The sequence below is a fragment of the Schistocerca gregaria genome, chromosome 1 (assembly GCF_023897955.1).
Source record: "Schistocerca gregaria isolate iqSchGreg1 chromosome 1, iqSchGreg1.2, whole genome shotgun sequence".
NCBI classification, from domain to species: domain Eukaryota; kingdom Metazoa; phylum Arthropoda; class Insecta; order Orthoptera; family Acrididae; genus Schistocerca; species Schistocerca gregaria.
The window spans coordinates 789361543-789375570 of record NC_064920.1 but is presented as its reverse complement, the minus strand read 5'-3'; the positions used below and the strand labels follow the sequence as shown (position 1 = coordinate 789375570).

Genomic DNA, 14028 nt, shown 5'->3' with positions numbered 1-14028 from the left:
GTTGCAGTAGTTATTTGGGGCAGAGAATAGAATAACCATGGAGAGATGCATCAGACCAGTCTTCAGACTGAAGACTAGACCAACACAATAAGAATGACTGAGATCACATATATTATTAGTGTTCAGCTTTGAATTAATTCACTTTGTAATGATATGTGTAAGGAACGTACATTATAGCACAAAGCTATTGAAAACTTGTTCCTGGGCTCAAATAGTTTCACTAATTTATTGACTATGATGATAAATTATTGACAGTAAATCATCTGCCTAAAGAAAACAGTGTTTAACAGGAACACTACCAATGACTTCCTATTGCATTTAGAAAAAAATTATGGTCGTGAGAGAGTTGAGATGCACAATATGGACAATACTAATGAAAAATCAGCTATTTCTAGAACCCTGACAGTCCTGTGAAAAGGATATATTGCTACTTTCCGTGCAGGGGAGATGGTGGGTAGCAGACATGCACAACAAAAAGGCTTCTATACAGTTGAACTTTCAGCCAAAAGGCCTTATTCTAAAGTAGAAAACACACATTTGAACATAGCTCAGACAAACACATGACCACTGCCTCTGGCCACTGAGCCTGGACACCTTTTTTCCCATGTTGAAGAGTTAGGGGAATGATGGCGAGGCAAAGTTTGAGGTTAAGAAATTGTGGAATGTTAACGGAGTGATATGAGGACAAGTGTGGGTGGATCATGGTTGGGTGGAGGAGTGAACTGAGTCAGGTAGGGTACAACATTGGCTTTGGGTTGAGTCTGCTTGGCAACGAAGATGCCAAAAATCATTTCGATTGTAGAGACCAGGAGAAGGAGAGAAGGTCTTTTATCAAGCCTGGCATGATTGAATTTGGGAGTGGGGCACTTATGTGGGACTAAAGCTTTTGGAGGAAAGACTAATGACTGTGTTCCAGGTCTCATCAGCCTCTGGATTCTGTATGGTGGTGGGAGCGAGTTTTTGAGGATGTGGTAAATGTAGTAGGTCTGCGAGGTGCGGTTTGTTAGCTATGAGGGGATATGGAGGAGGCTTGGATACTGTTGTAGAGGTTGTGGATAGTCATAATTCACTCTGGGAGTAGGAGATGAACAGGTTGGACAGCTTTCTGAGCTGGAATTGTGCATGCTACTTGAGTTCCTGGAGGGCAAGAATTTCATTGTAGGTGTGAGACAAAGGAATTTGGACTTGCAGAGCAGGAGAATTTCATGGATGGAGTGGAGATATTGCAATGAGTTTTGGAACAGTTTTACATGGTTTTACTGGACTATGATGATGAGTGCTATGGACTGGCAGAATTTGAAGAGATAAAGGTAATTGTGGAAGGAGGGTTGCAGTTGGGGTGATTCCATGAGCTAGGCAACAATGTTGGAGCAGTATGTTGGACTGGGTTCTGGCTAGGGATAAGGGAACTTTTCTGTATGGGCACAGACAGTTTGAGCAAGGATCCAGTGTACATAATGTATGTAAAAATATGTGCAAATAACTAGTAAAAATACATGGGAAAAATTACAAATAGGACAGAACAGATGGAAGTATTGGGGAAAAAAGTGAAACCTGGGAGTAAGGCAAATAGTGAAAGGCAAAACCAAACTAAAATCAATTTGAAAATACAATGAGGTCAAAGAGAAAAATAAATAAATTAACAGTAAATAAAAAGACACATCAGTAGATGGATATATATGAAGAGAGGGGACAGCAGATGTAAATGGGTTAGATGAGGTTAGTATTGGAATACAGAAGGAGAGGCAGTTGGTAGTACAGGGTACAGCAGATCCATGGGGCACAAAAAGGTATTCGGGGTTGAGGAATGCAATAATATGTAAGAGTGAGGGAAAAACAGTTCTCAGTTTGAAGCTGTAGGATTAATTATATTGATAGGAATAATTTGGGACGTGAGATGTACCAACAAGCAATGTGGTCACATACTGTGTGTTGTTCAGACAAGATGGTTGTTATGGTGTGGCTCATAAGTCAGAGTGTATGGAATTTGGAAAGCAACAGACAAAACACAGGAAAGAAGAGAAGAGAACAGGACAGACTCTGAGTAAAGCTATGTGTTAGATAGTTGTGACAAATGAAAACAGCACTGGGTTGCAGGACAGAAGAAAAGCAGCTAGGCAAAATCAAACTGTAGAAATTACAAGGTGGAATAGTGACAATATTATGAAAAGGATAGATTGATACTCATCATATAAAGGAGATTCTGAATTGCACAGCGAAAGACTGCAAAACTTCTGAGCTTTCAGCCAAAAGGCATTCTTTTAAAGAAAAAAACATTCATTTGCAACAGTGAGGTGTAAGGTAGGGACCTATAATGATGGTTAATTCTGCACAACTACTCTATTAGCAGCAGAAAGGAAGTGGCTTTTTAATATGAACCACAAATGTTTGATGACAAAGCAAAAAATCAACTGAATCCTCCATCGGGAAACACATCTGGCATGTTGTATACAGAATTAGTCACCGTATATGTGTCATATGATAGGAATCTGTTATTGATACATCTAATTTGTATCCCTGGTAAGTGAGTGAGTTATGCCTCCTTGCCCAATATAGGTATTCATATGAGAGTGTCATCGCTCTCAAGGAAATGAAGGAACCATAATAGTTTATCACACAAGCTGCAACAAATAAATGTAAGTTTCACAGTCGCACAGTTTCTGTATGCTCTGTCAAAACTTGTGTTCAACATTTTTGAAGTTGCGTTCCATTTTGGAAGTGTTTACTCTTCAATTCCTTTGTTGTAACATAGTTCATATATGTTTATCTGTTGCTTTAATTTCTGTAAGAAGTCTATGTAGTATATCACCTGCTCTCACTATTCATCACATTTACTTGCAGCATTAATGTATTCTTACCAAATGACTCAACTGCTAAGACTACAGAAAGAAAACAAACATTTCAGTAACCAGATGGACAGTTCATAATGATGTGAAAACAAATAAATAAATAAATGGCATGAGGGAGTTTCAAACATGACTAGTCTGGTTTACAGTCCAACATCGTGACCACTTAACCATGACACCATGGCTGTTTAATTTCTCTTGATATTGGACTTGTGAAGCTTGGACCATTCACTGTTTTTATTTTGCTTTTTTTCACAGTTCAGTACACCTTACTCCTGTTTTCATGCTTGATCTGTGTTCAGTTTTTGCAGGGCTATCCACTTCTGTGTTCAGTTTCTGAAGGGCTATGCACTGGGCCATTTTACCACTAAATCTGAGCTGGGTGTGATGGGAAGTTTCCCTAGTGACTAGCAATCTGTTCTTTTCATAAATTGTCATTATTCCAGCCTCTATTTTCCAATGGCTGATATTTCTAAAACATTTTCTTTCAGCAATTTGAGTCACATATTTTTCCTGAAATAAATGAGGTTAAAATTAAACAGAAGCATACACATGAGAGAGATAAGAAACAGGACTAAAGAAGTGACTTTGAAAAATTCAGTGTTCTTCCTACTGTAGTGGGACTTGAGTAGCTGTGGAAAATTGGAGCGAAACACGAGCAGTTCTAGCTTGCCAGGATGGGCTCAAGTCTTCCTGTGTGTGTGGTAAGGTCAGAATGTGGTTTGCGAGACAAGGTATACATGTGGGGAAGGAGAAGATAGACCAGTGGTAGGTACATACACACACAGTCCTTTATTCAATCAGATATCAGATCGATTCTTCATGGAAGATCGATTCTTCCATGAGTATTAACAAGTCTTCAATCATTCTGTCTAGCTAGTACAGTAATTGAAGTTCATTTGCTTCTTCATGTAATATTCTGCTCTGAGTGGTAGGCTTGGGCACTACCAGCAGTGAGACAGGTGGGCTGCATTCTCAGTGGAGTATTGACCTGGTGCACTGACTCAGCAATGGTGACGCAGATGCTGCACAAGACTTCACACAGTTGCATTTTTGAGCAAGGCAGTAGCTTCTGCCATTGCAGCAAGCCGTGGCATTTCTGGTGGTATGGCAATGGTGTTGGCCAAGGTTGACCTGTGGACCAACAACTAGAGATCAATGGTGGCTGGCTGGCACAACTTTGGCTGCACTTATGTGCAGACAAGTGGAGCTCCCTCATTTGCATTCCAGAAGTGGCAGAGTTATGGGAGTGGCTCTGACAGACACACACTGGGCATCACTTACTACCCAGCTCGCTGAACAATGATGAGCTCATGCAGCTTGGCTGAATACAGGTTATGCCTGCTGTTAATACAGTGATAATGGTATTTCTGTTTCACATAAATGCATCTGGAGGGTATCAATGTCTGGACAGTATGGTGTAATCAGCAGTAGGTCAGCCAAGTTGTGTTGATTACATGATGTCTGGCTATGGCCTGGGTCCGACACTCATGGTCTTAAAACAGAGGAGCTGATCATACAGATTGATTATCAGCACATGCTGTCTTGCTGTGGTCTTGCTGCAGTTCTGGACTCTGACTTCTACTTCAAGTTTTCCAGTAGCTTTAGTTTCCTCTCCCATATTCCTCTAACTGCTAAAACAAAAATTTTCTTTCAGAAAAATAGAACTCTAAGACATGCCTCACATGTACACAAATATGGCACACTGTCTAGTGCTAACATTGAACACCCAGTTACATCTTCATGTGTACACTTCTCTTTTCATTAATCCATACATATACTGTTCACTTACTTCAGCACTATGACCTAACAAGTAATGAAACCTACCTTCAAGTTTGCACTAATATCTTATAAATTACCATTATCAACAAGGACTGAGAATAAATGTACTGTGGGCTGCTTTCTACCATAACTTAGGTGGAACAAAACTGATGTATGCAAATAGAGTGATTTGTGTACTGCCCTATTGCTTAATGATATTGGCCTGAGTGAATTCTGTGTTTTGCACACTATTCTCTTGCTCCATATTCTTATACCTTAACAATTCAGAAAAGTTTATTTGGAACACTAGGAGATGCGTGGTAACCTTGCTTTCATCATGTTCTCAGGACATTGTGACTTGGGAATGCATTCAAATTTTATTTCTCTTTTCACCATTCCTTAATTTATTCTTCTTGCACTGAGAGATATATCCTGTGGCCCCACTTCAAGAACTCTCCAATACCACTGACCCAGCTACAGGTGCTATAAATGATTCACCTGTGTCGTACAAATTCCATAACTTTTCACAGCCACTATACCAACACCAACTGTGCTGTACAATAGTCCTATAATACCCCACCCAAAAGTGCTATAACAGCCACTCCTGTACTGTCCTTAATTAAAAAATCACTTCAATTCATTTACTTCTACATCTCTTTCAACATCTGATACATTCTGCCACTATGTCACCCCTTTCAGTTAACTGGGTGTTGCTGATGAATTTACTGCTATCATGAACATTGCTTCTAGAGGGAACTGGAGCAGTTTAATTGACAACATCTAGACCAATGACATGTCTCAACACTTAAGCTGTTTTGAGACAATGCCACATCATGTGAAAACAATAAAACCTAACCCAACAGTACCATTGCAACTCTTTATTCTAGTTCATGTTAATCAATATTATATCAAGGCCTAAATCTGTCTTAATGAACTAAGTATTACCAGATAAATATTTTCTCTGGGTTTCACATTTTCCAGATTACATCTCCTAATATTCCTGGCTTAGCCAAGATCTTAAATCCTACTTATGCATGTCTGATTACTGATACAAATGCTACTCTTATCATCCTTTCTCATTCTAAAACCTCTACTTGATACAATTCTGTGTTCACAACAAAAATCTGTGTGCCTCTTCTGATATACTATTAAGAAATAACTTGAGTTTCCAGGCTATACTAGGTCTTCTGCATCTGAGTCAGACACACTGTCTGCAATGGCCAGCATAATGCCCTATCTTATGGTAAACCCCACAAACTGTGAAATGTACAGGTAAATTGCACAGTGTTCATGCTACTAGAGTTAATAGTTTGGCCTTCAGTCCCTTACCAAATGCTGCAATGGTATGTAACCCTGATATTATGGAAAATGCAAGGAAGGTTCAAACCAAAGGATGTATGGAACCCCATGAGTGAAAGTAAAAAGGTTTGTGCTGCTACTTATGTATCTTGTGCCCTTGTTGAATTAATGATCACAGTATTCTGCCATCAGCATATTGTGTATCTTCTTAGTCATTGTTAATTTATCAGTCTCCAAACCATCTCGATTCTGGCACCAAATGTAACAGGTGAATGTAGAATCATCCCTGTTGGCCACCAAAATGTAGCTTTGGGAAAACCAGAGTTGAAAATGAGCAGTTATTGCTTGTCAGGATGGGTTCAGGTCTTCCTGTGGGTGTGGTAAGGCCTCTAGAAGATTTGGGAGACAAATAGGGAAGTGACAGACAGACCAGCAGTGGGCATACATAAAGTCTTTTATTCAACCTGCCAACTTGATTTCTCCATAAATATTAATGATTCTTTAATTATTCCATATGCCTGGTATGGTCATTCAAGTGCATTTCCTTCTTCACATATTCTGCACTGAGCAGCAGGTGTAGACATGGCCAGTGGTACAGAGATGTGGGCCGATTACTCACCTGGACATTGACCTGATGAACTGACTCAGTGATGGTGGCACAGCTGCCACACAAGGCTTAATATGGCTGCAGTGCTGAGAAAGGCCATTCAGCAGTATCTTTGGTCATTACAGCAGGTCACAGCATTCCTGATGGTATGACAGTAGTGTGGCTGGTGTCAACCAGCTGATCAAAACTGGAGAGCAGGAATGGGCAGCTGGAGCCATTGTTGGTTGCTTAGTCTGGACAGACAGGCAGAGTTTCCTCATTCACTTCCTAGTTGTGTCAGAGTTATGGCAATGGCATGGATAGATGCAGACTGGACATCACTTACTGCCCAGCTGGCTGAATGGCAACAAGCTGATATGACTGTGCTTAAGTATTCATCCCCCGTCCTGATTCCATGAATCAGTAGTGTTTCTGGGTCACATTGAAGTGTCTGGATGATGTCGATGTCCAGAAGGTGTGTCTGACTGGCAGTAGGTTGGCCAATCTGCGTCGATTATGCTCTGTCATGCTGTGGTTTGGTTCTGGTGCTCATGGTCTGACACTGCAGGAGGCGATCAAACAGTTCAATGACCAGCAAATGTTTGACTGTGACCTCATTGCAGTTCTCTGTTCTGATTTTTGCTTTGTGTTCCCCTATAGTTTTATCCATTTCACTATTATACTTGGCAGCTGTTTGTATCTACTATTATGTGCTAAGCATTTATGAAAAATTACTGATCTGGGGGAACTGAGAGAAGGATGAACTAATAAACTACAGGAAAAACATAAAAAGTTTAAAGAGAAAGTGCAATATAGGCTATGCTAAAGTTCAAAAGTGGTTGTAAATGAGAAATCCTGTAGAGAAATAAGGAGAGAATTTCAGGTTGCAATATAGAAAGAAAAATAATTTTGTCATATGGGGCATATGGGACAGTTACCTATTGGGAAAATATTAGTAATTTTTTAATGATATAAGGTATGTGAAAAGAAATAACAGTTTTCAGTCTGTGAGAGAGGAAGTGGCAGAGGGTGGGAGCAGAATCCATCACATCTGACAAGGACAAATCAGACACTTCAGTCATTATTTCAGAAGGACTTCGAGAGACTGTAATCTTGTCAAGAATAGGTCAGAAAGATCTATCCAGCTGCTCAGTGATCATCACTCATATCAAAACAGAAGCTGACAGAGAGAAGGCTTACATACCGAATTCAATCTTCTGAAATTGTTTCATTACAGGAGATTGTAATCTGTTTCCACCTTTCAATCTTTACACAAGTGCTGAAATGACAAATATTTAGATAAGTGAATATAGAACACAAAAAAGTTAAATGGCTCCACACAGAGAAGGCAATTGCACCTTGTGGGATAACTTTATAATTCTGTATAAATTATATAAAAGAAGTTGCTCACCTTTTAATAGCAGTTTATCATAGAATGTTGGGAAACAATAAAGGGCATCAAATGATTATTAATATGGTCCAGATCATTCCTGATTTCAAGAAGAGCCATAGTCCTACATAGCTGATGTCTGTTGTAGGATTGTACAACATGTTGTATCATTGTGTGTTATGCAGATTTTGAAGAATCAACACATCATCTTGAGGAATCAGTGGGGATTTTGCAAACAGTGATTTTGTGAAACTCAGCTAGCTCCATTTGTCCATGAGATACAGAAGACAGTAGATAAAGGCATTGAACAAAATACAAGCATGCAGAATATGAGACAAACTTTCTGGATTCAAACAGAAATCAGCATGGCATTCTTAAAGGGATATAATTGATAGATGTAAAAGTAACTTATGAGACATCAAAAAGAGTGCTATAGAGCCACCATTGTTCGTGATACTTATATAAGATTTTGTAGATGACTTTACTAAGCTTGATTTTTGAAGTATTCCATCTTATTCACTCAAGTTAATACAGAAAAATAATATTTTTAAATATTGTACCACAGGACATTCAAAAATGTCTGCCAAACATATTACAGAATGCTGTCCTACAATGAAACTGTAATTCAATCTGGTCTTACATTACACAATAACAAACCAGATCAAATAAAAATAACTCAAGCCCAAGAATTTGACATAGCACTAAACAAACTTCCAATGCAGCACTGTTTCCATTCTGTACAGAATGTCTTGTTATAAAAAAGTAGATTTTATAATGTAGAATGACAGCCTTAATGTAGCTTGTAATATTGCATATAGAGGAACTTTTCTGCTGATGCTGTGTCTATCATTAATGCTGTATGATAAACTTATACTAATAAATATGTAACAAAAAGTTTATGTAAGTTTTTCTTTCCCATACTCATGTGTATAAGTGCCTGGCTTATACTTGGCAGCAAGGGCTTCTGTGCAATCTTCTGCTCCATAATGGCACATTATTGTCATAACAATTCCTTGTGGAGTCATTTCATTATGCATGAGTTCCTCATTGAAACCTCCATATTGTTCATAAAGAGGTGAAAAAAGTTTCCATATATATTCCTGTAGAATAAAAAAGTCAAAATGATGCCTTACGTAGCGTATCAAAATATAATAATATACAGAAAGTTCTGGTTAAGAATTACAAATTATTTAGGAAAAATGTGATGACTCACCAGGAGGCAGAAGCACTGTGTTGTTGATAACTACACAAATGAAAATTACAGAGCTTTGCTAGCTTTCCCAATGAACTTCCTTTTCAAGCTTGTAGGAAAAACATGCACACAAACACTCACACTCACTCACTCACTCACATGCACATGCCTGTCTGTCTACATTATGCTCAGTGATTGCCTGCTCTTTTCTGGCCCACAGTGAGTGTGCTGGGGTGATATGGAGAACTAGGATGGGGTGAGTGAAGGGATGGAGAGAGGCAAAAGGAAGGGACAGGGTGGGGGCAGCTTGTGGGTGGGGGTGGGGCATCTGTGGGCTATCTGGGGGTGCAGGTAGAAGAGGCAGGTGGCAGGCAGCTGGGTACACAGTTTCACAGAGTAGGATGTGAGATAACAGAACAAAACTAACTGCCACAAACTGGACAGGTGATGGTGGTGAGATAGCAGAACACAACTAGCTGCCACAAACTGTACAGGAGTACTGGGACAGGTGATGGTGTACTCTCTCTCTCTCTCTCTCTCTCTCTCTCTCTCTCTCTCTCTCTCTCTCTCTCTCTCGGATAACTTCTATCTGCGCAGCACAGAAAGGCTGGTGGTGGTGGTGGGGAGGACCCAGATGGCATGGATTGTGAAGCAGCCATTGAGGTCTCACATGTTGTGCTCTGCAGCATGCTGTGTCACTGGGTGGTCCACCTCATATTTGGAAACAGTTTGGAAGTGGCCATTCATTCTAGTTGATAGCTGGTTGGTTGTCATACCAATGTAAAATGCTGTACAGTGGTTGCAGCAGAGTTGGTATATAACATTGTTGCTTTCACTGGTGGCCCAGCCTCTTATGGGGTGGATAAGCCTGGGATGGGACTGGAGTAGGTGGTGCTGGTTGGGCAGATTGAACAGGTCTTGCATCTGGGTTTTCTGCAAGGGTGTGGTCCCTGTGGCAAGGGATTGTGGATGGGAGTGGCATAGTGATAAACTTGGATGTTATGGAAGTTGGTTGGATGGTGGAACACCACTTTGGCAACTTGTGCATTGATGAGGATGAAATGATGATGATAGGCCAACACAACACCCAGTTCCTGCACATCGAAAATCTCCAACCCAGCCAGGAATCAAACCCGGGCCCTTAGGATTGACGTTCTGTTGTGCTGACTACTCAGCTACTGGGGGCGGACAACACAAGGAATGGTGATGTATAAGGAGGTTGCATCAACAATGACAAGTAGGGACATGGGAGATAAGGGTGTGGGGATGGAGAAGAGCTGGTGCAGGAAGTGGTTGATATCTTTAGAGTAGCAGGCTAGGGTTTGGAAAATTGGTTGTAGATGTTGGTCAACAAGAGCTTAGGTTCTTTCAGTAGGGGCACTGTAAGTAGCCACAGTGGAGCACCCAGGATTGCAAGGTTTGTGGATTTTGGGGAGCATGTAGACGGTGGGTGTGCAGGCTGTTGTTGGAGTGAGTACAGAAATGGATCAGGGGAGAGGTTCTTAGAATGGCCTATGGATTTCAGCAGAAATTGGAGGTTATATTGAACTTCTGGGATAGGGTCACTTTGGCAGAGCCTGTAGGTGGAGGTGTCTGACAACTTGTGGAGGACCTCTGTCAGGTAGTCACTCTAGTTCATCACAACAGTGGTGGGACCTTTGTCTTCTGGGAGGATAATCAGGTCAGGATCCATATTTAGGTTGTGTATCAGGATCCATATTTAGGTTGTGTAGGGCAGTCCTTTCTTCTCCTGAAAGGTTGTTGTTCTTAAAGAGGTACCTGGGTAAGGATCATGAGGCCATGTTGGAAGTTAGGAATTCCTGGAAGGTGATCTGGGGATGGTTAGGTGGGAGTGTGGGAGGATCACAGATGGATGGTGGTATGAATTGGGACAGGCAGGGTTCTATGTTAGGATTGGATTGGCTTTGGTTGGAGGGGTTGATGGCAAAGAAGTGTTTCCACTGTAGGGAGCATCAGAAGGAGATTAGGTCTTTCACAAGTCCTACATGATTAAACCTGGGAGATGGGCTGAATGTGAGACACTTGGATAGGACTGAAACTTACATGGAGCTGAAGATTTTGGTGGAGAGACTAACAGCAGTGTTCTCGGTTTGTTTTGGTTCTGGATTTCATGGAGTGCTGGTAGGGGATTTTGGAGGATGTTGTAGGTTGAAAAGGTCAGCTAGGCAAGGTCTGGGTGTGATTAGGGGTTGACAAGGAGGAACACTGTGAGTTGGATTGGGGTGGATAGTGGTGCCTCAATGTGGGAGTAAGGAGTTCAGCAGGCTGGATAAGTTGTGGAGGTGGTGTTTGGAAAATTCTTCTAGGTGTTGGAGTGTCAGTGTTTCAGTTTTGGTGATGAGATGAAGGTAGAAAGGATTGCCCAGTAACAGTATTTTGTGGAGGGAGTGAAGGTGGTTTAGGGATGTCTGTGCCATGTAGCCTGTTTTCGTAGAATCAGGCATGTAGAGAAAGGGACAAATATAAGTAAGGTTCAAAAATGGCTCTGAGCACTATGTGACTTAACTTCTGAGGTCATCAGTGCCTAGAACTTAGAACTAATTAAACCTAGCTAACCTAAGGACATCACACACATCCATGCCCAAGGCAGGTTTCGAACCTGTGACCCTAGCGGTCGCTCGGCTCCAGACTGTAGCGCCTAGAACTTCATTACTGCTCCGGCCAGTTATAAGTAAGTCAAAAAGTATTATAATAAAGGAAATTAAAATAACTAAAAAAATGAGGACAGGGAGCCATCCATTTACAGGTGAATGACAAGGAACTTTGCACAATAAACACAACACACACACACACACACACACACACACACACACACACACACACACACACACACACACACACACACACACACACACACAGTGAAGAAATTGTAAGTCGGTTCAAGTGTCTTGCCTGCAACTTGCCTTCTCATGTTTAAGCTCTTTGTCAGGGATTTTGTCTTAGCAGTGAACAGTTTGAAGGAAAATAATACCAAAACCAATTAAAAATTGTATATTTCATGCAACAGCAAACATGGATATATGGAAAGATTCACATAAACACTAACTTTAGGGTGGAATAATTTTTCCATCTACATAATAATAGGAAATAATCTGAGGAAATCATACTCTACAATAATTAAGCAGAAAAAGTTTCCCTGGAGCCTAGAGGAAAGGAGAGCAAGAAAAAATGATAGGTAACATTGTCCATCACTTTAAAAGTTCAAACCATATTCTAAAAGCACTATGGTAAGATGTAAATAAGTTATTAAGATATTATATTATTGTATATTGTCAAGAGGCTATTTTAGTGAGCTATACCAAGCTCCTTTGTAATGTTAAAATGTAAACTAAGTGGAATAAGTAAAACTTGATTCCATTATAAGTTAACTCATTCATTGGTATTACTAGATTTCTTATTTTGATATTTTCCATTTGAAGCATTAAGTATTTTAGATATGAACATTGATACAAAGCTAGTTGATTTTTGAATGCTAAAACAAGATTCTAATTTTATATTCACAATGTGCACTGACAAAAGAAATGTACATGAGGCCATACTCAAATGATATTTTTCTGTGTTTCTTGACAGTACAGTCAGTTCTCAATGTGCGATGTAATCAGCAGTACACCCATGGAATTTTCTGTTACTGTTTTTCTGTTTATGAAATAACTGAACTAATCTATGCTATTCATCAAATTGTAGATAGACAATAAACTTTACTCACAGGACGTATTCTTACTTTTAAGCTTTTTACTTTACTTGTTGTTTCTGTGGCTATAAACAAATGGAATGAAAAGATGGATGCAAATGGTGACATAATTTGTAGATGAGACTGGAGAGCCTTTGAATGACACGTCAGGTGTATTGATGACATGTGAGTACTGAAAATCTGACAGAACTCACAGTAGAGTGAACATGAACATATAAATTGCTATAAACTAAAAACAAATGGCACAAAGATAACAGACAAAACACAGCACTCCTGGAAGTTAGCATGGAACTAATTAGTCAGTGCAACATTGAACACTCACGGTATGACACATGCATGAAAAACTTGTGCACTACACTGTACAGAACTGTTGGCCCTGGTTGCTACAACTACCAACTCAGCGGAAGTGGAGTGCCATGTAGGAAGTGAACTGGGAAATGGATACAGCGACCAGATCTCATGTTGCACTGGTTCCCTAGAGCTAATGTCATGGCTGGTGCTGGAACCAGAGTTGATGTTACTGGACCAGGTGCTCGATATACTGTTCAGTATACAATAGCCGGTTGTGCTGCTTCAGTAAACAGTTGATGTTGTACTATCAATAGGCATATGTCAGTTTTTGTGATCCATTAAGATAGTAAACTCATGGGCTTCCAGCTGAGGATGAAAGTATTTGATTGCCTTGTACATCACAAACAGTTCTCGATTGTATGCACCGAGCTTTGCTGACATGTTGACAATTTCCATGAAAAGCAGGCTAGAGGCTGTCATGAATCTTTGTTGTGTTGTTTCATTACAGTTCCCACTGTTGCCTGGCTTGCATCTACTATCAATGGTAATAGCACACTTGACTGATGGTCCAGCAATAATACAGCTTCTGCCATTACTTGTTTAGCTCATTTGAATGCAACAGTCATGCAATCTGTCCACATAATTGTTGTGTTCCCCTCACATTTCAGAGCTACTAGCACAGCCATTAACAGTTTCTGAATTTCTGCTGGCATGTGGTAGACATTGACGATAAAAATTCAGCAACCCTAGGAATCAACACAGTTCCTTAACTGTGTATGGCCACGAGATCTGCAGGATGGTCTCCACTTTGTCAAATAGTGGTAGCCACTCGACAGAGAGGTGCATCTGCCAGGGAAACTGACTTTTGGCTCACCAAACATACACTTTGCTGTGTTCAGAATAATGCCAGATTTGTTCAGCAATCTGAAAACTTCTCCAAGATGCTGGCAA

At 40.3% G+C, this 14028-nt stretch overlaps 1 protein-coding gene across 1 annotated transcript in view; it reads right to left on the bottom strand.

Annotated features, from left to right (window-relative positions):
* The window catches only part of LOC126269609 (thyrotropin-releasing hormone-degrading ectoenzyme-like), a 253127-nt gene that overhangs the window by 52368 nt on the left and 186731 nt on the right, over positions 1 to 14028 (bottom strand). The window contains exon 15 of the mRNA XM_049974005.1: positions 8804 to 8982. Coding sequence (XP_049829962.1) covers positions 8804 to 8982 — 179 coding nt within the window. The remainder of the gene's footprint in view (positions 1 to 8803; positions 8983 to 14028) is intronic.